The sequence below is a fragment of the Sturnira hondurensis genome, unplaced genomic scaffold, assembly GCF_014824575.4.
Source record: "Sturnira hondurensis isolate 20B ecotype Veracruz unplaced genomic scaffold, ASM1482457v3 Scaffold0018525, whole genome shotgun sequence".
NCBI lineage: Eukaryota > Metazoa > Chordata > Mammalia > Chiroptera > Phyllostomidae > Sturnira > Sturnira hondurensis.
The window spans coordinates 2199424-2223580 of record NW_028091156.1 but is presented as its reverse complement, the minus strand read 5'-3'; the positions used below and the strand labels follow the sequence as shown (position 1 = coordinate 2223580).

Here is a 24157-nt window from a genome sequence, read left to right as displayed (position 1 = left end):
CTCCACCCCCGGGGACCTGCTATATTCCCCCTGTCATATACCAAACTTCCACACACTTAGCTGTTTCTTCGCTCTTTGATCAAAAGTCTAAACATAGCAAACATTTTATCCTCTTTCTGGAAATTACACAGACCCTCATGCTACACATGTAATTGCTGATACGTAAATTAATTCTCTTCTCCTTTAACTCCAAAGGACATTACCATTTTATAGTGTTTTATAGTGTTTTACATAACCACACCTTTTTTCATTATTCACTTCTTAAATCTCAGAACTGCTAAGATCAATTTCCTTCTGATCGAAGTACATGCTTTAGAATTTCCAGGGTGATACTCTGCTGATGGCAAACTCTCAGCTGTGTTCCTTTCCCAGATCTCCTAGATTAGTTTTGTACATTTCTTTTCTCTGTGCTATTTTTCACATAGGCACTGTCTCCCCCTCCTCCCCACTGTCTTCAATGCCAGCGCTGCTTTCTTTGTGGTTCCTGGGAGCAGGGTGGGGCCTGGGACCTTTGCTTCTCGGTCATCGTACTCTGGTGTGATGGTCTTAGGCAGTCCCAAGTTCATGGCCTGTTCTCAATCTCAAGGCTGTGTGAGGGAGGCAGCAAAGAGCATCAGCCCACACCTCTCCATCACTGCTAGCCCGCCACCCTCTGTACCAGGGCCTAACCCTTCTCTGTATACAGACTCAGAGTAGCCCAAAGGTTCACTGGGGTTCTCCTCACAGGTTTCAGGGGTCAGCCCCTGGGGTCTGGGCTTCCCTCTGGGCTCCGGTTTCTCCAGGGTTCATCAGGAGAGGAAGCCAGATGTCCTGGTTACCCAGCGTCAGCGTCTTCTCAGAAGGCGTCTCAACAACTAGCTGTTATTTGGGGTCGTGTCTCAGATCCTCAGGGTCCAGGAGGGAAGCGAGACCCCTCTCTGACTTATCCCCAGGGGGGCAGAGTTCTTCCCAAGGCACGTTTTGAACGTGTTGTTTTGTGTCTTCTGCTCCTTTCAGTGCCCTGGCGGACGCGGCCATGGGGAAGAGAGTCTTGCACGTCCCCTACAGAGACTCGGTTCTCACCAAGCTGCTCCAGGCGGCGCTGGGGGGGAACAGCCGGACCACCCTGGTGAATGACTTCCTCTGGCCTTTTAGATGCTCCCGATACTGGTGTCATTGTTGAGGTTGCTCCCCACACAGCGCCCCCTCCCCCGGCACCTGCACCTGCAGAGCACACACTTACATCCCACCACCCGACTCCCGCACTCTTTCCACTACAACGTTCAGAGAATCTTTCGAATGGTGCATTTCAATTTTTTATTCTTCGGTGTAGTGTTCAGGTTCCCTACACATGACTCTTATTACCAGGAAAAAACTAATCAGTTTTAAAAACAACAATGTCATGTTATTCTAAGTCAGCGGTCACTGCATGGCAAGATGGGAAATTAACTGGCCTGTGAGACACACAGGGCAGACGGGTCCTCTGGAGAGTGGCTAAAGCCTGTCCTCTCGGCAACGACGGCACAGCCTTATCAGTGAAGGTTGGCCAGGCGGGGGGCCAGGTGGGATGCACTGAAGTGCAGGTGCAGGGAGAGCCAAAGCGGGGCAAACTCCGCCTCCAGCCTTGTCCTGGCCTCTGGCTGCTTCCTGGTTGGGAGAGAAATGCTCCCACTGGCACCTGTTACCGGGCTTCTCTCTCCAAAATTCGCAGGAATATGTATCTCTGCCCTGTCACTTAATCTTGCCTAACAACTTCCGCATACTTTAGTTGAAAGTTTTTCGAGTTGTCAGCCCCCATGGGGTAGCCCCCAAGAACCTGGAGTAAAAGCTGGCCCGTGACATGCCCTGCAAATGGTAGGCCAAGAACGAGCCGAGAGGTCTGAGCAGGTGGGCACAGCCACGTGCAGAGAGGGTGGCTTCCAGTCCTGCAAGGTGAGGCCCCGACTGAAGCGTGACACCGCAACACCAAAACCCATGGTGGGCAGGAGGTCACGGGGCATCTCAGGAGGCGAAAGAAAAAGAGCAATTGTCAAGCCAATGTCCCAGCTCTAGAATCTCTAGGGCTCCAGTCCACTTCCCGTACTTATCTTAAAAGCCCCCTTTTCATTCTGAGATAACAGTATCTGCTTGAAAATACAGTCTGTGACTTACAATTGCTCAGCTGATGATGTTTCGACTTGTACACAGGCAGTAGAAACCATACTCCAAGTTACAGACTTTGATCTTCTCCCGGGCTGGGGAGGAGCGTGCGGCGCCCTCTCTGGTGAGGCTGGGCATGGCCGCGGCACCCCGCCAGCCGTGGGGTCACAAGGACGCACAGCTAGCACAGTGTGGCTGGCATGTTTCTGCACGTTGTGTTCCGTACCCCATCACATTTACGAAATGCCTGCCTGTGTCTCCTGCTTCCGGAGAGAGGAGGAGGGAGAGGAGAAAGGCAATGACTCTTGAGATGAAACTCAAGAGCCCTGCCGAACTCCAGGCTCCCAGGAGTGTCGTGAGCCCGTGGAAGCCAGGCTAGGCTACCCTGTGACATCTGGTAGGCCAGGTGTGTTAGATGCGTCTCCAACTTACAATGGGCTTACCAGGCTGTGGCCCCACTGCACGTGGAGCAGCATCGGCACTGCTCGGTGATTAAATGAGGTGAGTGAATGCACGAGCTTTCAAGGCTGCAGAGCTGAACAAGGGAGTATTCACCTGGCTGGAGGTGCTCTGGATTGGGGCCTCCAGGCTGCAGAGGCCATGTCACCCCATGGACAGTCACCTCCTTCCTGTTCACCCTCAGGGACCCTGCTCAGTTTAGCAAAAAGTGTTTTCTCGTTTGACCTCTCGAGCAATGACTCCAAAGTCAATAGGCAGATTTGAAACCCTACATGTGGTTATACCCAGTCACGGGCAATGTCTATGGGTCTCTGCAATGCGAATGGTCAACTGTCATTTAAACCCTGAGTGGATGTGCTGGGGACTCAGTGCCCAGGGCAGTGGGGCGAGGGGCCCGCAGCACAGGGTGCAAGTTCATCGGGCTGGTTCAAGTCCCAGTTCTGCCAGTTATCATCTGGGTGACCCTGGGCACACCACTTTTCCCTAAGCCTCAGTTTTCTGAATTGTAAAGCTTGAACAATACTGTAAATTACAAGATGTCCTATGGGTGTTACTATATAAGGTCATTAATAATAAAAAATAAAAGGTTTGTTTTTTTTTACAGATAGCAGCCATAAGTCCAGCTGACATCTGCTATGAGGAAACTTTATCAACATTAAGATATGCTGAAAGGTACATTGATGAATATTCATTACCCATATGGTTCTAAGTTCTAAGTCAGGCAAAGTCTTCTGGTAACCTGAGGGGGGGGGCGGTTAGCATTTTGGGAAAGGGTCCAGGAGAAGGCAGAAGGAAATGATTCGTGAGAGAGGAAAGAAAACGAGAGGAAATAGAGTTGGGGACATAGGGCCCTCTAGGGCCTGTCATTCTGTTGCTCTGGTTCTGGATGGGGGAGGAACCCTGGGCTCACATCCACGGGAGGAAGCATGGATGCCATTCCCAGAGCGGTTAGTTCTCTGTCTCCCTGTCGTTTCCTGCCACATAGCGTGGGATCTGGAGTCACTGGGGGTGAAAGGCTCCCCCCGGACCCTTTGAGGTGAGAGCATGCGCAGTGCACAGGGGCCCCGGGCCCTGAGAGCATGTTCCCTTTTGCACCCGAAAGGGCTAAGAAGGTCCGGAACAAAGCTGTGGTCAACACCGCGGCCCTGACACCGGAGTCGAGGACGGGGAACAGCACACTGCTGCTCGGAGGTGGCAACTGCAGCACGGCAGGTAAACTGAGTCAGGGGTCAACACTGAGTCCAAGCCAGCAGCCAGAGGGCGCCCTGGGGGTCTTGTCCAGGGCATGCAGTTGTAGGAAACTGTGTTCCTGTTCTTTAAAATGGTCATTTTAGTCTTTTGCATTGCCATTTTTTAAAACCTATGGTTACGTTTTAAAAAATATTTTATTTATTTTTAGAGAGAGGGGAAGGGAGGGAGAGAAACATCAATATGAGGTTGACTCTCACATGGCCCCCACTGGGGACCTGGCCTGCAACCCAGGCATGTGCCCTGACTGGGAATTGAACCGGCGACCCCTTGGTTCGCAGCCAATGATCCATCCACTGAGCTACACCAGCCAGGGCTCAGTCCCATTTTTGAGTCCATCGTTTCTACTAGGACGACTTTGCCCTCAGCACAGGTGCACCGAGGTCATGTGATGATGGTTCTGTCGATGGCCTCATGTTACTGATGTGCCAGGTGATGTTTGAAACTCAGTAAGAATTAGCAGCGGGGCCCTCCCCGGCTGCGCACTAGAGCCACCTGGTGACTGGTCAACAGCCGGCCTTCAAGTGCCCCAGGTGACTCCACTGTGCAATCAGCGCGAACCCCGCTGCGCGTTACGGGGGGGGCCCCGGCTGTCTCAGTTTGGAAGCACGGAGGTACATATAGGCCCTACGCCCATTAATGACTCAAAAAGGGCAAGATATAACACAAAGTAAAGGTGGTAGAAGCATTCTGCATTACACCAGTGTTCCCATGAGTCCGAAACCTCTTGCATCCAGTGCTCAGGCCCAAAGCCACCACCCTGCTCTCCGGACGGAGCCCGCTCCCCCCAGGGGGGTTCCCTTGCCCCACGCGGACTCTGGTAGTGACAGTGCCACCGACCAACCGACCCAACACGGTCCTGCACACACGGGCACACCCCGTCCCCACACCCCAGGCGGCTTCCACATCCAGCTCCCGGGGGCAGGTCGCCACCCTCGCTGCCCACCCCAGCACACACCCCTGGGCCCCCGACTCTCTACGACTTCGGCCCCAACGAAGCTCCTACTAAATTCGAGTCGGTGCCCAGCCCGGCCCAGGCCCGGCTGCGCCTGGTCGCAGAGCTTTGTACCCTCGGAACCTCCACGTGCTTGCCCTAAGCACGGCGTCTAATTCGTTGTTCATAAGCCCCGAGAACGCAGGATCCGTGCCCGAATCCCGGGCCCGGAGAAATTCCCGTAACTACGAGGCCGAGAGAAACACTCCCACGCTGACGGGGATGAAAGCAGAACATGGAGCTTCACCCGCCCTCCTACGAGGACTCCCAGCTCTAGCTCCCCCTGCACTAGGGGGTGACAGCGCTTGGCAGGACTCACCCGGCGGCGCCTTCCTCCCGCGTCCGCGCAGCTCGGCCCCGACTCCCGCCGAGAATCTCGCGTTCCGCGCGAGAACGAGAACGAGAACGAGACTTGCGGCAGCCTCGCCTTCCCCAACCTGCGGCTAAGCACCTCCCTCCCCGCAGCGCTTCCCGCGTGTCCGCCGGTGGAATCCGGGGCCCGGCCTTGCACGCCGCAGCCTCCCTGGGCGCAGCGGCTGGCGCAGGCGCGGGAGGAATGGCGGCAGCACCACGTGGCCCTCGCCCAGGTGAGCTTCGCCGCCTGCACCTTCGGAGGCCACGGCGAGATGTGCACTTCTGTCTGCGCGGCTGTGGGGTGATTTCCAGAGAGTGGGTGATGTGTGCAGTGTGACGTGTGACTCAGAGATATTCTCGACGGAGTTAAGGGCGAGGCGGCCAGGGCCTGAAAGGGAAGCAAGAGGAGAGGCCTTGCTGTGCACAAACTAGTGAGGCTGGGGATAGAGTTCAGGGTTCTTGACCGAGTTTGGGGAGAATTTGAAGACACCAAGTTGTCTTCTGGGACCGTACGGTGTGCCCCTGAACCACGCTGCCTCCCCTGGCACTCTCAGAACATAAGTGGGCTGCGGAGTGAATTTCGTACCTGGGTCAGGGACGGGCCTGCTTGGCCTCATGTCAGCACCTCATCCTAACCATGACCTCCCTGCCCAAAACCACAGCCTCTGAACAAATCCCAAAGTCATGGCCTGCACTTGGAACACTCCAGGAGTGGTGGGAGCAGGCAGGTCTGGCTTCTGAAAAGCTCCCAAAGCCTCTGGTGAGCCTCTGGTGGTGGCAGTGGAGGGGGGCAGGTATGGCATCAGGAGGCAGGGTCAAGTTAGGGTCCAAGGATTCTAGGAGGTGGGCATAACATGGAGTCTCACAGCAGCAAGATGCACTATTCCAGTGAGAGTCCGCCTAAGGGGTAGCTGGATTTTCGACTCCTAGCTGCAAGGGTCAGGACTCATCAGAGGCAAGAACTTAGGATTTTGTGTTCTGTGTGGACGTAAAATGGGAAGGATTTTTACCCTCTTTACTCTGTATCAGAACTCCAAGATTTAGAAGCCATCCTTGTGCCTGGCTACTTTATTCCAGTTAGGTCGATCAATCCTCCCCGAACCCAACACCCGGTCATTCGAGGCTGCACTAAAGGATGCCATGCACGAAGGTCGCCAGGAGGGGGCAGGGCAACTACCACCACATGGCCAGCAGCGTCTGCTTATCTGAGTTGGCCAGCAGGACTAGGGGAAAGAGGTGTGGGTGGTAGGTAAAGGGGCGACCCAGGGAAGGATCACTCAAGTTGGGTGCCAGAAGGAGGACACGTGGGAACACGAGGAGCCTGAAAGAAATGGTGGAGGTCGAGTCAGAGGGGAGGAGGCAATGCGAGGGCAGCTGGGAAGGAGAAGAGTTAGGGACTGGCTGTGCTTTGGAACAGCCCTGTCCAGAGGACTCAGGCCCCTGACTGCCACCTGCTGAGGGTCTCACCCCTGTGATCAGGGAAGGCCCCAGCCCCACTCAGCTTCCCTCCCCTCCGTTTGCTTCACCAGTTGACTTGACAGGATGCAGGGACAGATGGCTTTGATGAGATGTGGATGGGAAAGAAACATTGCTCTCTTGAGCATGCTGGCCCCACTGGCCCTGCCTGGTGACGGGACCCTCCGCCTTTCTCCTCCAGGAGCGGCAGATGCTGAAGACACTCCCTCACCTCCTCAACGTCAACGAGGACCCGCAGCTCACCGGGGTCCTCAAGTACTTCATTCAGGCCGGTACTCACCCGGACTCCCTGGTGCCGCTCCCCCACCCTGCCCCAGGAGCATGCGTCTTTCCTCTTTTATTTTGGTAAAACATACATAGCATCAGATTCCCTGTGTTCACCATTTTTAGGGATGTAGTTCAGGGGCGTTGCTCACACTCACAGGGTTGTGCAACCATCACCCCCAGCCCTCTCCAGAATTTCCTTATCTTCTTGGACTGAAACTTGGCACCCACTTAACACTAAGTCCCATTTCTCCGCCCCAGCCCAGGCGGCCACCACCCTCCTTTCTGTCTCTGTGAACCTGGCTGCTCTGGTGCCTCCTGTAGGTGGGGTATTACAGTGTCCGTCCTTCTGTGTCTGGCTTACTTCACTTAGCAGAACATCCTCCAGGTCCAGTCAGGTTACAGAGCCTGTGCCGGAATTTCCTTCCTTTTTAAGGCTGAACAATCCTTCATGGTATGCATGTACCGCATTTTATCCTTTCAGCCGTTGGAAATGGCAACAGAATTATAACAGCATCTGGCTTTCCCTGCCCTGTGAACACCCAAGACAGGAGGGGACTCAGGCGAGATGGGAGGGTGGCGGGAGGAGGGGCCGGCCCCCAGGTGGTCCAGGTGGTGCTTTCAGCACCGGGTAGAGTGCCGAAGGCCAGGGCCCGCCCTGTGGCTGGGCTTCAGTGCATTTCCTAAGGCCTGGGCTCAACAGCTTCTTCCTCCAGAATTCCTATGAAGAAGGTAGAACTTTTAAAATGTTAGGAATCACACACACACACACACACACACACACACACACAAGGCAGAGAGTACAATAATCCCAAAGGCAAGGCGATGTCCAAGTACCATTCTGATCAAAAATCCCAGTGGGAAAATCTCTTCATGCGATGCTATTGGAGATGAAACAGCACTGCCCATACATCAGTCGTGTCACCTGAAGGTCAAGTCCTGAAGAAAATGTGAAATTAAGTTTCACTCTTCGCAGGTTCGTGTGATGCTGGTCGAGCTGCTTCAAATGCCATCCCTCTTCAAGGTCTGGGGTAAGTTTACACGAACCGTCTCCGTTCAGCCTTAGAGAATCGTGACCACTCAGACCAGAGGCATCCTCAAAATCTGCCCGGTGTCCAGAAGGCCAGGCTGCAAAGCCAGACCATGGAGAACAGGCACTCGCAGCCCTTCCTCACCCACCCTGCCCGGTGCTTGCAGCAGTGAGCCAGCCAGTGAAGGCTTCCTCACTCCCTCGCTGAAATCCCTCCCACTGCACTTTGTTTCCTTGGCTCTGATCTTGGGACAAAAGTCAGTTGCTAGACTCTGTGACAGTTCTTCGGGACAAGACAATAGTAGATCCAGCCAGGAAATGAAGGGTTAAAAGGACAGGCCCGCTGCAAAAGCAGAAGCGTCCTAGGGAGCAGTGGGCCCTGACTTGCAGGTGACCTCTCCCCAAGGTCACCCTCAAGGGCCCCGTATGGAGCCCTGTAGCTGGTTCCTTAAGCTCAGAGCTGCCTCTCACCTCTGTGTCTTCTCTTCTGGGGGGGGTCCTCTGCTCTGGTGCCCCCTCTTCTTCTGGGACCACTGTGTCCTGGACTGCCCCCACATTTCTAGCCAATAGGCTTGATCGGCTCTTCAGAGAGAGGCCTTACTGACCACCCCCCCACACACACCTAAGTTCCCCAAGCCCCACTATCAGCGACCTTCCCAAGCGTCTCTCCTGAAACATCTGTTTGCATTTCCCCTCCACTCAGGCCCTCCAGCCTGTGAGTTTCTGAGGACCCCAGCCATGACCCTGCATGTGTCCCCCAGTCCTTGCACCCGTCATGCAGCTGGTACTGGTCCCAGTGGTACAAGAATTGCTTGGCTGTGTCCCGGCCCCGTGCGCAGGGTCCCTCTGCACCCACTCCTCCGTCGCCACCCACAGGAGCCCCCCAAATGCCCCTAGCCGCTCTTCAGCAGCTGGGGGATCTTTCTTACATGTGCAAAGGAGAAGAACCCCCCCTAAACTGTTAACTAAAGCCATCCTTCTTTGCGTCAGTTAGACAAACTCTTGTCTTTCCAGGATTGCAGATAAACACGCTTCCTTCACAAGTTTGGATGGTAAAGTGACAGTCATCCCACACGGCGAATGCAAGGTTGTCGTTAACGGGGTGCCCATCACAGCCGAGACGAAGCTGCGGCATTTGGTAAACTTCCCTGCCAGCCCGCGGGATTCCCTAAGTCTGACCAGAGAGGGTGTGAGGGTGGGGGCTGGCCAGGGCGAGGGGCTGCCCCCCACCCCTCCCCCGGCCACTGTGATGCTGCGGTCCCAGCTGGGCGGTTGGGAGATCTGAGGTTTAGTTTACTTGCTGCGTGTTCTTGGGAAGCCACTTCACTTTGCTGGGTCTCACCCATGAAATAGAGGGGTGAGTGAAATTAAGTGATCACCAAGACCCCATCCAACTCCAACATTACATAACATTTTAGATTTTTTTAAAGCCTGCTCTTGAAAGGGACTGCACAACAATTTGCAAACATCAGCTCTTTCCACCTCCTCCCCACCACCTGCCACCTGGCTGAGTCCCCAGACGCACAGGGGACTTCCCCACAGCCCGGCCCCTTTCCCGTACCTTCTCCAAGCTGCAGCTGAGGGTCTTTTAGACAAGCAAATTGGATTAGGCCCTTCCTTCCTGGAAACCCTAGGTCTCAGCCCTTTTATGACACCTGGATGAGCTGCCCCTTCTCCCTGCCTCCTCCAGCCTCCCTGCTCTGTGCTGTTTCCCTGGTCACACTTGTGGCTGCTCAGAGCACCCCAGGCCCTGACCGGCAGCAGTCTTCTCTGCCTCCCCCAAACTCCACCTTAAACAGTACACCTCAGGAGAGTCCTTCCCTAGTCCTCGGTGTGAACCAGGCCCCCTCGCACGCTCTGCAGAAGCACCACCCTTCTCCTTCAGGCGTCTCTTGGGTTACTGTGGCATCAGCCTGCAAGGTCCCGGAGGGGAGAGGCTGGGTCTGCCCGGTGCCCACTGAGTCCCCGTGTCCAGTGCAGAGCAAGCACTCCCTGTGGAATAAAGGAAGACAGAACTGGAAGCAAGAGGCCACCCCTTCCATCCTCACAGATGGGGCTCTGCCCACAGCCGGGGGCACCCCTCTGGCCTCCGGAGTGAGGGTCGAGTGAGGTCAGCATCCTCCCCCTGCACTGACCCTCTCCTCCGCAGGACCGAATTATTTTGGGATCCAACAGTGCCTACCTCTACATCGGGCTCCCTTCAGAGCGAGGCGGCGAGGACTTGCGCCAGTTTGATTACGACTTTTTCCAGCTGGAGAGAGCGGCCGCGGAGGGAGTGAGTGTGGACGAGCTCGGTGAGCAGCCCTGGGCCCCGGGGTCGGCCGCTCTCACAGTGATGGACGGACGGCTTTCCCTGTCTTGTCCCTGCTTTTCTTCATGTGATCTTTTGTGCCAAACCACAGATACCGTTTCCGTACAACTATAGAGTGAGCGCAGGTCCAGACTTAATCCATTAAATTGCTTCTCTCACGTGGGGCGGGGGGTGGTAAAGATGGTTCAGAGGAGTAGAGATGAGGGGGCGCATAGCCCCGGAGGGAAGAACGCTGAGGGGAGACTGCCGAATGCGACAGAGCTGATCAACCGTCCTCGGGGCACTAACGTACGTTCCCCTGGACAAAGGTCATTTTAACTCGCCAGTCTTCTGTAAAGTGACATCTAATGCTCTGGGTCCAGGCCCTAGTCAACAGTGAGCATCAGCCACTCGATGCCGCACTCCCTGGGGCAGATAGAGGCTCTGGACACCAGCCCCCGCTGTGGCATTTACGGGACAGTCATTCTTTTGCCTGACTTCCCCGTGTTGGATGATTTTTCCTGACATTTCTCTCTGCGTGTGAAACCTTCCTTCTGTGGCCTCCACGTGACTCCCTCCAGGCACCGTTTGCACTGCATCTTGGCCGGGGACTCCTCACGCACCTCCCGGCCCCACCCAGGGGCCCGAGGGCCTGCAGGGGCTGCGGCCAGACAGCTGGAGATGCTGACTGGGAGCCTGCTCTGTGTTGGAGAGATGGTGATGGACCACATCCAGGCCCCTGCCTACCAGAAATTACAGCCCTTGGCTTTCGAGTCAAATATGCCCCTTCTCCTCCCCTCCCCCCACCCCCACCAATTATCTGGGATTCCTCACACACAGAGCCTTCGGGAGCTCTGCTGGCTCTGCCCACAGTTCTGATGGAGGCCTCCCCTCCCCACCCCTCCTTCCCGTGCCGTGCCAGCAGGATGTTTGCTTCAGGCAGGGTGGCCAGGCCTGAACTTGCCGATGGGTGGAGTGCGGCAGGACACACCCACATTGGCGCAAAACAGTTTCTCTCTTTCCCAAACTACAGGGTTTTTGCCCCTGAGGGTTTTAACAAAATAAATTGATTTGAAATGCATCTTCTTGTTCATCTTCTATTGAAGTTCCTGACCAAAGACAGAATCAGGCTGAGCAGTACCAAGCCTGGGTACTCCACCTATTCACTTATTCGTGCACAGGCTTCACTGCACACCTGCCTCCCAGCCCGGGGTGAAGAGGCTGAACGGGCCCCAGACCCTGGGCTAAAGGTGCTGAGCACCTGCCAAGGTCCTCATCAAGGCAGCCAGTGGGCAGTGCTGGGGAGGCAGACCTCAGGGCCAAGGGCACACGGCGTGAAGCCACGGGCAGGGAGTCCCTAAAGAGCTGAGAGTTGCTGACAAAGGCAGCACCCAGCTGGGTCTGGCAGAGGACTGCTTCTCCCACGCTCTCCATACTCTCTCCTCTGTGCCTCCCCACATGGAGTAAAAGTAGGAACAGGCAGCTTCAGGGTAAATCCCCAGACCTCCCTTCTAGCCAGCCTCCTGCACCCCGCCTCCCTGGACCCCCGGGGGCCACCCTGGGTCAAGTGCCCTGCAACCAAGAATGGGAGGGGAGGCAGAGGGCCTCCGTCACCATGCCACCCACATGCCACAGGCATGGGTCGGGATGAGCGACTGCTTAGGTCAGAGCCAGGCAGTGTCTCTTCCCATACTTCAGGGTTTTTTTATAATCATATGCTCGTAGTTAAAAAAATGCAGATATTTGATGAACAATGAGATGAATGAATGAATGAGCCAGCGAGCCTCTCACACTCCTCATGGCCGAAGAGTATCCCAGAGCAAGAGACTGGCTCCGACTTCCGCTCTGCTTGGTTCCCAGGTGCCGGGAACGGGGGCGCTGGGCGCACAGACCCCGGTGTCCTGGCTGTGTTCCAGGACTACATCGAACTGATGCCCCTGGTTGCAGAAGCAAACCAAATGAGTGAAGAGCTGAAGAAGGTGAGTGCTGGGAAAGGGAACAGTGTCAGCCCCAGAGAGGACCTCGGAGGGCAGGTTTCACCCCGCACTCCCCGCTGCGCCGAACTGGCTTCATGGGACAGATGAGGACATGGAGGCCCAGAGAGGCGAGGGGCTGTGGCCAAGACTCCGCAGTGAGCTAGCGACAGGATCTAGTCCAACACCCAGGCCTCCCCAGTCCCAGCGCTGAGCATCCTTTCGTCCAGGGCTGGCCGAGCCAGCGGGACACCAGACCCACACGAGCTCCCTGTAACCGCCCTGCCCCAAACGGTCCTCCAGCGGAGCCTCCGCACTGGTCCCAATGGCCCCTACGCTGCAGAGGAGACCTGGGCTGGGGTGGTTCCCCAGTGACACAGGACCCCAGCCCTCAGGAAACCCGTCAGGAATGTAACCACTCTGCAAAGGCCCACAGTGTCAGTTCCAGGATATTGCTGAGGAATTCTAGCGCCTTGTCGTGGATCTGGGTGGGAATTCCGAGAAGCAAGAGTTAGATCATCTTCTTTCAGAACGCCTGAGTATGGAGAGAAGGAAAAGCAAATGGCGAAGATGCTACAGCCTGGTAAATGTAGTAGGGTTTTTAGTAAGAAGTGCTTGTCTTATCAGGGACTCAAAATGGAACTGAAAGTGAAGAACTTGGCATCGTCAGATTCCAGGGGCTATGACCTACAGAAAGAGGTCATGGTGAAGGTGACCAACCAGAGGACTCACGAGGTGAGACTGAGGGTGGGCATGGGCCTCCCCAAGGGCTTTCTGGGGACCAGGTCAGCTTTACCAGAGGCAGCCTGTGGAGACCTGGTGAAGGGGTGGGATTCTGGGGGACAGATTCTTGGGAGAGGAGAACTCTCCGTGTCTCCCCTCCTGGGCCCCGCCCCCACACAGCACCCAATCCCAGGATCTCCCCGAACCAGCAGCATTGAGCACTGTGCTTATTTTTAACATGACTCTAAGGCTTTAGTACCAGGAGTGAGCCTGGAAGTACCTCTGACTGGTAACAGTGTCCACGGGCATATGGGTGTGCACACGTGTGTTCACATGAGAGGGACCTGCCTCTCCAACGCAGTGGAGAATCCACACTTGCAGCAAGTGGCCGGAAAAGGCTGCCTCACACCTCTACTGGCTGGCCCAGCCCCACTCCCCTCCCCCTCTGCCTAGCGGAAAATGGGGGCCTGCCTCCTCGTGTCCTTCTGTGTGTGATGCTTCTGGGGCAGCACGTTGGCTGCACGCTCACTCCGTAGCCCACCTTCAGAGGATGTGCCCCTAGTTCCCAGGTGACCTTTGGGTGGGCTGCTCTCTCCCAAACCCCCCGTGCACATGGCCCTCCTTGGGAGTGAGGCTTGCAGCAGATGTACCCCTGGAGGGGTGGCCACAGCTAGGGACTTCTCCATCACTGGGTGATTTGCTTCTCTGGGTTTGGTTTTCCTGCTTTATTGCTCTAAAGTTGCCAAATTTTTCTAGAGCAAGATGACCTTTTAAAACCCTTTTGAAACTGTGAGATATGACTCAAAGACTATAAATGTGTGTGCCTGTGTTATATAGCGAGTATGTGGGCACTCACCATCCCATTCAGGGGCGTTTACGCTTGTGTCTGCCAGGCGCTGGGGCCCCCAGGGTCACCACAGGTGTTTCACTGGCCCCCCGGTTGTGAGCACCCCCAGAACATCCCGAGGAAGGGCCACCACCGAGCCCAAACTTGTGAGACTGTTCCTCTTCCCTCCCTCCCGCTGGTCAGCGCTGAGCGAGTGCCCTTTACATCTCCCAGGATGGGGGAGTGGGGGGTGGGGAGGGAAGACATGTCTCAGTCCAGTCAGGCTTCCCTAGCACACCACTAATGACTGAGTACCCCAAACAACAAACGTTTCTCACAGGTCTGGAGGCTGAGAAGTCCAAGATGAAGGACTTCGGAGGCTGACCCGGTATCTGCTGAGAACCCTCTTATTGGTTCACCAGTGGCCGTCTTCTCGCTGTGTCCTCCCATGGTGGAAGGGCCCAGGGAGTTCTTTGTGGTCTCTTGTACCAGGGTACTAATCCCATCCATGAGGCCCCCACCCCCATGACCTAATCACCCCCCAAAGGCCCCACCTCCCAAAACTTCATCTTCAAGGTTGTCCGTTTTTGCCTTTTAAAAGTACCAGTGGCCTCCCCTCAAATGTAGCCCCACCTTCTGCAGGAATCCTCTGAAAGGCTAGTAGTAGCTTCTGATAGTTTCTAGGGACGTGTTGTGTGTGTGTGTGTGTGTGTGTGTGTGTGTGTGTGTAAAAGGCCAGCCTGGTACTGCCGGTGGAGGGTCCTGTGCATGGTCACCCTCAGGTCAGGGGCCCGAGGTGCCACATAGCACAGCTCCCGGGAGGAGAGGGCCTTATCCCCAGGCAGTTTGGTGTTACTGTTGTTCTCACGTGACACGAGTTCAGGAGCAAGCCAGGGCCACATGAGGGCTGCAGAGGGCGTTCCAGACTGGAGACGCTGCCGGCATGGAGTGCCTTCTCAGCAGTCCCTGCCCAGCAGCTGTTGGCTCCCACCTCCAGCCGGGGAGTCCATGTGCCTGGCCTCACGCCCTCCGGTGCAGATGTCCCTGCCCGTCCTGTAGAGCCTCCCCGACCTGCCAGGGACAACATCAGTTTTACCTGTCACGGGGCTGTGGTCTGATGCCACAAGTAGTGAGGCAGAGAACTAGTTTTAAGTATCCGGACACTTCATCTCTGCACTCTAGCCTGCAAAAGCCCGCTGAGCCGGGAACCCTGGCTGTGGGCTGTGCCTGGCCAGGCTCTCGTTTGGCCACAACAATGTCCCTGGCAGTGGGGGGTGGCGCTGTGTTCTGCACTCGCTTGAGGCAGACAGAAAGGATGAAGTCCGAGGGGGTCCTTTCAGGAAGACACATAGCGCTTGAAAGTAACTCATCTGCCCCCTTTTTGTTGTTTTTCACGTCTCTCAGAGAAGGAATTGCCAGTTTTACCTGGGAGCCACTCCTGATGTGACATTTGTGGTCAAGAAATGTCCTAAAAATCCAACTGGAATCCCTTACCCCGAGGCTTATGCTTTTGTCCCCTCTGTAGCCAGTGTTGAAACACAGGCCCCGTTCCTCGCCTGGGGCGGGGACAGGCGGCACAGGCCTTTGTCCCGGGGCCTCTGTGCCTGTACCAGCACATAGTTCTGTAGAAGAGGGGCCCAGTACAGATCTCACTGGGTTAAAGCGAGGTGTTGGCTGGGCTGGTTTGCTTTCTGGAGGCAAGAGGGAGAATCTGTCTCCTTGTCTGTCAAGCTTCTAGAAGCCACCAGCACGCCTTGGCTCGGGGCCCTCTTTCTCTTTTCTGCCCCGGCATCTGCCCCATCGCCCTTCCTCTGACTTTTTCCTGCCTCCCTCTTCCACACGTAAGACCTGTGTGACCACACTGGGCCTACCTGGATAGCGCAAGCTAACTTCCCTATTTGAAGATCAGTTAATAAGCGAACTCAAGTCCCCTCTGCCATGTGGGCTGAAGTGGACTTGTGTTAGGACCATTAGTCTGTCCCACAAGTACCAGACCCTTATTTCTGCTGGGAGAGTTCTGACTCCGTCATCTCCGCCAAGCCGTTTCTGGGGCTCCAGAACGCCAGCAATGCTGGCGTAACAGGTCAGGAATGCACGTGGTGCTCCTGAAGGACCTCCCCAAAGCTGAGTTCGGGGAGAGTGCTCCGTGGTCTTGGGTACCCCAAAGCCAGCCCACCAGAGAGAGCATGCTGGGAAGCGTGACGGAATCATAGAATTGGTCGAGCAGCAGGTGAAATCAAATACTGGTGACCTGCCTCTGTGTTTCCAGGTGTGGGTTTGGTCAAAAGCCAAGTTTATCAATAGGAAGTTCCTAATGGAAGAACTCTACCAGCGCTTCCTAGATGGGGAAGACAGCCACGTAGCACAGGAAGACGACCCCTTCTGGGATCCTGTGGAGGCCGTCCACCTGGGCTCAGCCCACGTCTGGCTCCAGCCGCTGGCCTACCGCATGGAGCTGGAGGAGCAGGTGGCATTCCTGGGCTGTGACGGGCGGGAGGAGGCAGTGCTGCACGTCCACGTGAGGCCCTGCTCCCCAACGGGACGGTGGGTGTCTCCTCCTCCCCCACCCCTCGTTCTGGGCCTGTCTCTTGGAGGAAACTCAAGCAAGCCTGAGGGCTCCTGGAGGGGGTGGTCCACCTTGGTGCCCCAAAGAAGTCAGCTAGGAGACGAATGAGCTCTGTCATTTACGACTTGACCTCATCGAATCAGCTGCCCTGGCACATTTCACTCCATGCCTAGCAGCGTCCAAGCAGCTCAGCACTGTCCTGGGGGCCCTAGGGGTGAGGAAGGCCCCCTGCAAAGAGGCAGGTGTAGGAGGAGGAACTCTGGATAGGAACCAAAGGGCTGGCATCCATCACATGCAGTAGGCGCTTTCCCATGCTGAAGGCTGCCCACACACATGCCTGCTGGCAAGGGCCACAAGCCAGAAGCAGAAAGCTCACCCCGTTCCATCCTTGGCACAGGCTCAAGTCACTTTTTTTTCCTTAAGGCTGGGACTGAGCCGTCTCTGTTTCCTTACCTGGGCTCATTCCGTGCTGTAATCAACCCCTTCTGTGGTCACAGGCTTTGTTTGAACGCTCTACTCCATAACCTTTACCCTCCTCTCAGGGTGTCTCATCTGTCTTCTCTCTTTAGGCCACAGGCAATTAGGCCATTTTTATGAAGGTTCTTAGAGGTCGGGCAGGGGGATCTGATCTGGACACCAGGGTCCTCATCCACCCAATGGGATCTTTCTGTCGTGGTGAAGAGGCAACAGGCGCAAGGAGGGAGCAAGAGGCTCTCGGGGTCCTGTGACTGGGAGACCCAGCTGGCCGTCGGCTCACTGGCTCACTGGGACTCTGGGCAACTTCCTGGTCACGTGACCACCTCAGGCCTCTGGGCCTACGGACCACTGTATTTCCTGTCGCACAGCAATGAGGTGGCATTCCAGTGCATAGTGTCAGATGCTGTGAGCTTGGTGGATGAGGGAGAGGGGCCCTGTTGGAACGCTGTCCAAACCGGCTTCTAGCTGCTGGGCCTGGGGTTGACGCTGAGGAATCAGCAAGAAAACGGTAGCTTGAGAGGCTGCGCCTGGGCCGTCAGCCGGCCTTCCTGGGTGGCAGCCTTTCTGTCCCGCTGGGAGCCCCCCTAGATCTTCGCCCGCGTCTGGGTGCGCAGTGCACAGCTTCCATACCTCCGCCTCCTCCTGGAGAAGTCCCTTTCTTACCCTGAAGTACCCAGGTGGGCCCTTGTTGAGTGTCTCTTGAAGGAATTCTACAGCTGATACGTTCCTATCCTTCCTTCAGTGAACCTGGCCCTCTCTTAAGGAGTCTGGGTAATTCCCTTTGACGTCACAGCCCTAAGTCGCTGGGGTCCAGGCTGACCTGTGGTCCGTGTTCACCTCTTCTGTTTCCAGAGCATGGGGCGAGGAGGACGTGGTGATGGACCCTCTGGAGCTGCTGGGCAAGAGGATGGACTTCCAGGTCCACATTGGGCGGTGCCTTGGCACCGAGTGGCTGAAGGAGGACGCAGAGCGGGGCGTTCAGCTGGGGTATCAGCCTGCCCCGCAGACCTGCTGTGCACCACCCACCCACCCGGTGGGCCCTGGGGGAGGGGGTCTCTCCTCATAGTTTTAAAAAATGAGTTTAGCGTGAAATGTTCTTAAGTTTCCCTGCTTGCTCAACCCCAAAATGACTATTTCCCCACCTGTTTAGCAGAGAAAAGCCACACATCCCTCCAGGCTGGTAGACGGTGACCGACATGTTCTGATCCTGCCGAGGGACTGAAGTGGCAGAGTCAGAAATTTCCATGATCAGAAAGGCTGTCCAGGAAAAGCATATTGTCTAAGTGGAAGGGTTGTTTGGTTTTTGCTCGGAAACAAAAGGACTGTGTCACAATGTGTCGGCCGCACCAGACAGATCTGCTTACGCTAATTAGGCTGAAAGGGTATTATCAAAAGATAAAGCAATAAAGGGCAATTCTGAAGAAAAGCAAACCACCACCTCCTGGGGAAAATGAATCTCAGTCCCGGATTAGCTAGGCGGGAAGTATGTATCAGCACCCTTTGTTTTGTTGGACTCGGATGTCATCTGGGTCGAGATGACGTTCGTGTGAACCGCCGAGCGCTGGCAGCGCAGCCCTGAGACGCGCTCGAGGGTCGTCTTCCACCCCCTAACCAGTGCAGGCTGGAAATGCTGGGCCCATCTGGCCCTTTTCGCTACAGATGTGTCCCTTCTGGTCTTATGTTCTTTTCTCAGGTACAGAATTTATGATCTTCCACATGCTTTGTATACCAAGCCTATATGGAAAATTGTGAATCCCCAAATTGAAGAGTCTGTCCAGTTTACATCCCTAAACGCATCTCAGGCGTTTCTGAGTTACTTACAGACAAACGCTCTCATTGTTGACTTATGGGGTCTTCAAGGTACCACTTGACTTCCTCTCCTGCACGGTGTTCATGACTCAGACCCCACGCGGTGCATCCAAGGCTGCGGGGAGGTGGGGGAGGGGCTGGTTGGGTCTGCACCTCAGTGGCCAAGAGCCACCCGCCCTGGGGCCCGGGGCTCTAGTCCCCAGGTGATGACGTGGTGTGACATCTCCTCATGCGTCTCTGGGCTGGACAACTAAGACACACTCTGTGGTGGTGTCTCCCCGATGCTGCAGAGGGCTGTGCTGAACTGAGCTGCTCCCGGCAGGGCCTTATGGTCACAGGGGAGGGCCACATCATGGTGGACACCAAGGACATTTCTGCCGTGATGACTACAGGCCAGGTGTGTACGTTTATCTCAGGTAACAGCTGCTTGGGGTCCTCGGCATTCCTTCCTGTTAGCGAATGTGAGCTGGACCTACTCCTTGCGCCCCAAGGGGCTTAAACGCTGCTCCCTGCACCCGCACCCCATCTAGTTTTCCTGCCACCACAGAAACTGCCAGGCTCAAAGGGCGTGCCAAGCCTCCACAACGTGGCTACCTAAAGAGGCTAAGTGACACGTCTTTTGTAGACGCTGTCAAACCAGACGTCAGAACTTCACCTGAAGCTGCTCAAGTTGGAACAGGAGACCGAGCTGCTCAGGAATGTCAACAGGGCCCTCAGGGAGGAAAACCTGTTTCTCCGAGAATCCTCGGAGAGAACGGGCTCTGGTCAAACAGGTGAGAGGCCGTGCAAGACCTGGCTGCTTAGCTTCCATGTAACTCCTACATTTTGATGCCCACATGTCTTTCTAAGGAGTAAGCTTGTGAGTCGTGTTGAGGTTAGTCCGTGTTTGTTTCATAAAAAAGGCAGTCCAGATCAGGGCCTGATAAACGCTGATGTGGGAGAATGCCACCGGGCAAACGCACACAGGAGCAGATAAAAGCTGTCTTTCCTTCCCCCGCAGCACATGAGCCTTCTGCTGCCCTGATGGTGGCGGGGGACACAGCGCAGTGGCCGGAGGGGGACCGAGAGCGCGCCCAGCAGGCAGGCTGTGACAGCGAGTTTGCCAAAGCTCTGAAGGGGTTCTACCAGCGCATGACCGCAGCGACAAGCCAGCTCCTCAGACTGAGGCGTCACGAGCCCCCTGTAAGTGACCAAGCCCGCCGAGCAGCACAGACCATCCCGTTTGGATACCATTTCAAAAAGGCATGTGATAAACTTCAGCGTCCTGCACAGTAAACACTCTAAGCAAACCAGGAGGAAAGTGAACACTCCTTAATCTGATAAAGGCAACCTTAAACAAGCACTTGGCAAGCATAATGATTAATGGTGAGTCACTGGAAGCTCTGCTTTCCCCGCAGGAAGAAGCTGGGGAGGCCAGCCACCGTCACTTCCAGGGACATTGCCTTTTAGGTTCCAGCCAGTGCAGCAAGGCAAGAGATTCAAGGTATAAAGACTGGAGAGGAAAACAAGCAACAGCCACAACGGCACACATTTCTATGGTACTCAGTGCATCCCCGTCACTGACTCAGCTCTCACAGCCACCCCACAAGGCAGGTAATGATGTCGGCCCTGTTCCACAGTAGACGGGTCTGCCGCACAGAGAGGCACGGTGACACACAGCTCATAAGTCGCAGTGCGGACCTCCCAGCCTGGCCAGGGTGGCTGCACTGTCTCCACTCTCCCTCACACCAGCTGCTGGTTATTCTTCTCAATGACATATTTATGTGAACACAAAATCCAAAGAATTTGTAGATAAGTAGAATTACAAAGTTTCTGGACACAAAAATCAATACTTAAAAAATTAACTGCATTAAGATATAACAGCACCAAGCAGAACACATTTTCACAAAAGATACCATCTATAATTGCATCAAATACAGAAAGTACACTAAGTCCTCTCTCGCCACTCTGAGTTCTGTGACTTGAAACATGTACCAAAAGACAAGTTCCCATAGCATCTCACTAACATTACAATGAACAGCGAGTGGATTGACATTACTCAGGACCTGCTATACTTCAGCTTATATACTCCTATAAAACTATGTGCTTCTATGCGTAAAGTTCAAAAACTTGTTCAAGGGATGTTAAAGATCTAAATAGACAGAGAAATGTGCTGTTACAGATCCGTCTCCCTGAGACTTGATGGAATTCCAGCCAAATGTAATGGAAGCCAGTAGTGATTTAGATGGAAGTGCGAAAGCAAAGACAAGCCAAGGCAAGATCAAGACCCCAAAACAAGGTAGAAAGACTTGTGCAGCCCGATACCTGGGCTCGCCGTTACAGACAGGGGGTGTGGCCCAGTAAGAGTCAGGGCACCAAAGGCGAGGCCTGGGAGGCCTGGGAGTAGATTCACTCAGGACCAGAGACTTGATACCTGTGTACAATGGAGGCGGGGCCGCTGATGAGGGGCAAGGAGGATTTCTCGATAACAGTGCCAGAAGAATTAAGAACATGTACAAGGACCAATAAAATTGTGATCTTACCAAAACTATTCTCAGAAGTCAATTTTGGTGAGAACTAAAGACCTAAGTGTGGCAGGGAACGCCGTACTGCTCTGCAGAAGTCCAGGTAGGAGACTCCGTGACCTCACAGTGCAAAAGGGTTTCTTAAGCAGGACACAAAAACACCGAGCTTTAAGGGAAACGTCTCACCTACATTAAAACTGTAAAGTTTGGTCCAGATACCAAAATGAAGTCAAAAGGGACAGGAACGGTTATTTGTACCACATTTAACATATAATGAACAAATGTCCAAAATAAATAACTACAAACCAGAAAAGAAAAAGACAACCCAACTTAAAAACTCAAAGGACTTGAACAGGAACTTCTCAACGGGGGAACTCAAAAAGGCCAATAAATACATGAAAGAGTGCTTAATTAGCCTCATGAATAGCTTGGGAAATGCTAATTGAAACTACAATGCAATACTATTATAAACCCACCATAATAGCAAAAATTAAAAAGAATACCAAGTTTTGGGGGAAGAAATGAAACAGCAACAGAAACTCTCACGTGCTGCTTGGAAAGAATATAAATTGGTGTAACCACTTAAAAAATTGCCTGCCATTACCTTGTCAAGTTGAGGATGCATCTGCCCCAGAGGCCTGCAGGTCAGCTCCTCGGAGGGTGGTCCCAACGCCCCGAAGCGGGGGCTCCCAAAGTGTGGTCCCCACTGAGTGCCTTCAGCATCATCTGGTCTCCTGCACATTCTAGGGTCCCATCCCCGACCTCCTGAATCAGAATCTCGGGGGGTGGGGCCCTGGAACCTGGGCCCTAAAAAGCCCCCTAGAAGATCCTGCCTTAAACCACCTCACCAAGGCAGCCAGTGGATGTGACGAATTAGTTTGACAGGTTTAGAATGGTACGAGTTATCTACCATTTTCGAGAGAACTGAGCAAACGGCCGCTTGGATCACTTTCTGTTGTGTGGGTCGGGTGAGGCACCAGGTGGAAAAAACTGCAGAAACCCTCACACAGGTGTACGAACCGCCCCCTACACCACCTTCCAAAAGAGGCCCAAGCAGGACGCACCCTCCATCGTGTAAACCAGTGGGAGACTCTCCATTCCGTACGGTCCAAAGAACATCAGGGTGGGCCACAGTAGGTTTACAGGTATTCGTATGGAAAGTAACACACTAACTAATAAACAATCCGAGAATAAGCTCTGTTGTGCATACTCACAACTGTAAGCCTCCTTCTGCCCACCCGTACACCATTCCAATCTGAAACGCCTGCGTTGTGTCCCCAACTTTCCCTGTTGGTGGTAACCAAGGGGCCGTTCGGGTGGCCTTCCTGAAACCAAACGTGCTCCCAGGTGGCGACCTCAAATGCAGCTTTCTGGCCCAGAGGAAGGACTGACTTGGCCCCCACTCAAATACACACAGTACTTCTACACTAAAGATGTAAATCTACCACTTTCACTTTTCTCCTTTCGCTGATTTGTTTTAGGAAGATGATCAGATGCTCCGGCCATTTGTACAGCGACAGTCGCGGATGTTACAGGACTTCGGGGACCTCCTTGAGTCCAGCTTGTGGACACTGAAAACTGACGTAGCTCTCATAGTGAAGAAGAAGAGAGAGCGTCTGTTACAGAGTGAGTGATGAGGACACACCAACCGAAAACGATGTTTTGCATTGTGAAGGTGACTTGGGCAGCTAAGAAGCTTAATGAACTTGGCTGTCAGAGCTGAACTGGGGACTCAACGTATCCAACCCAATTCCTACCTTCTTAATTAATTAATCATTAATTAACTACTCTGCTTATTTCTTCTACCATTTTTAAGCAAACCTTTTCTTGATTTTGATCTGAAACCATGTGAAATGAGTCCATACCCAGGGTGAAGAAGTAGGGGCCGTCTCAAGTGAATAGTTGGCACTCCAAGCTCTGGGTCAGACCGCTGAGCCCTGGTTAAACCCATCACTTGTAGCTGTGCGGTTTCTGGCACATGTGCCTCTCTGAGCCTCTTACGTTACACAGGATGGGTAGCAGTTACCCCGGTGATATAGAGCCCTCAGAACAGCAGTTCCTGGCGCACAAAAGCAAGGAAGCATTTGTCATTCGTTGTTCGTGGTCAACAGTCTGAAACGTCAGTAAAATAAAATCCCTCAATAAAACCCTTCTAGTAAATTTGCTGCTGTCAGACTCAGAGCCAGTGGTGATCTTGTGCCCTCACTTTGTGTTGCTGCTCTGAAAAGGGGTCCTATTCCCCCTCCCTCGTTTTCGCCCTCTTGGGTGTGTCTGGAACACACTCGGCTCACTGGGCAGCATCAGTGTCTGAGCTGGGGGATGGGCTCAAGGCAGGGATCGGGGGGGGGGGGGGGCGGCAGAGACCAAGAGTGCTGGGAGCCCCGCGGGGTGGGGGGGGCATCCATCTCAAAGCAGTCTCGGTCCCAGGAAGAAGTGACCGACGGGCACTCAGTGGGCTGGGGAAGCCTGTAAGGAAAGCTCCTGAGACTGAAGGAGTGCTCGTTCCGTGCCGAGGGATCCATATAAGTGCTAAACATCAAATAGCTTATTTAATTCTCGCCATAACGCTACGTTTGGCACTACTATTTCTCCCATTTTGAAGCTTTAAGGGTTAAATCAAGGGGGCGTGTCCAGGCCACTGTGAGAAAGCAGGGGCTGGCCCTAGGGACTTCAATTCTAGCCACGCGGCCACATGGCCTGCCGCCTTCACACACAGGGCTGTCCCGGGGACCAGTCAGACTCGATCTGCCTAAGGAACCAGGAGGAAGAAAATGGAGGCGACAGTCCCAATCCTCGCTCTCTGAAATAAAAAGGGAAATCAAACAGGATGACACTGAACCTCTACTGGTCAGAGAAGTGATCGAGGGCCCCCGAAAGGAGGCACCCTGGGAAGGTCAGGGGAGCTAGGCTGGTGAGTTCTGTTTAATACCAGGGCCCAGGGGCTTATGGGAAAGGCTGGGGTGTTGCCTGCAGCTCTGGTCCTGCGTGTACACACGGGACCCAAAAGACAACCTGTAACCCAAGGGCCCAAGCATGGAGTGCCACA

The 24157-nt window shown here is 54.5% G+C and overlaps 1 protein-coding gene and 1 long non-coding RNA gene across 2 annotated transcripts in view; one reads left to right on the top strand and one right to left on the bottom strand.

The window, feature by feature from the left end:
- LOC119003256 (kinesin-like protein KIF28P) overlaps positions 1–22893 on the top strand; it is a 50113-nt gene extending 27220 nt beyond the window's left edge. The window contains exons 7-23 of the mRNA XM_037069518.1: positions 997–1108; positions 3182–3249; positions 3680–3760; positions 6591–6594; positions 6840–6974; positions 7503–7516; positions 8958–9081; positions 10093–10237; positions 12094–12212; positions 12834–12941; positions 16025–16299; positions 17651–17785; positions 18492–18658; positions 18898–19004; positions 19233–19380; positions 19608–19789; positions 22593–22893. Coding sequence (XP_036925413.1) covers positions 997–1108; positions 3182–3249; positions 3680–3760; positions 6591–6594; positions 6840–6974; positions 7503–7516; positions 8958–9081; positions 10093–10237; positions 12094–12212; positions 12834–12941; positions 16025–16299; positions 17651–17785; positions 18492–18658; positions 18898–19004; positions 19233–19380; positions 19608–19789; positions 22593–22745 — 2077 coding nt within the window. The 3' untranslated portion in view covers positions 22746–22893. The remainder of the gene's footprint in view (positions 1–996; positions 1109–3181; positions 3250–3679; positions 3761–6590; positions 6595–6839; positions 6975–7502; positions 7517–8957; positions 9082–10092; positions 10238–12093; positions 12213–12833; positions 12942–16024; positions 16300–17650; positions 17786–18491; positions 18659–18897; positions 19005–19232; positions 19381–19607; positions 19790–22592) is intronic.
- Positions 6918–10199, bottom strand: LOC119003257 (uncharacterized). The gene is made up of 3 exons (XR_005069915.1): positions 10126–10199; positions 7751–7852; positions 6918–7634 (listed from the first exon to the last, which is right to left on the bottom strand). It is a non-coding gene; the product is annotated as an uncharacterized LOC119003257 (long non-coding RNA).
- Positions 22894–24157: the final 1264 nt, after the last annotated feature.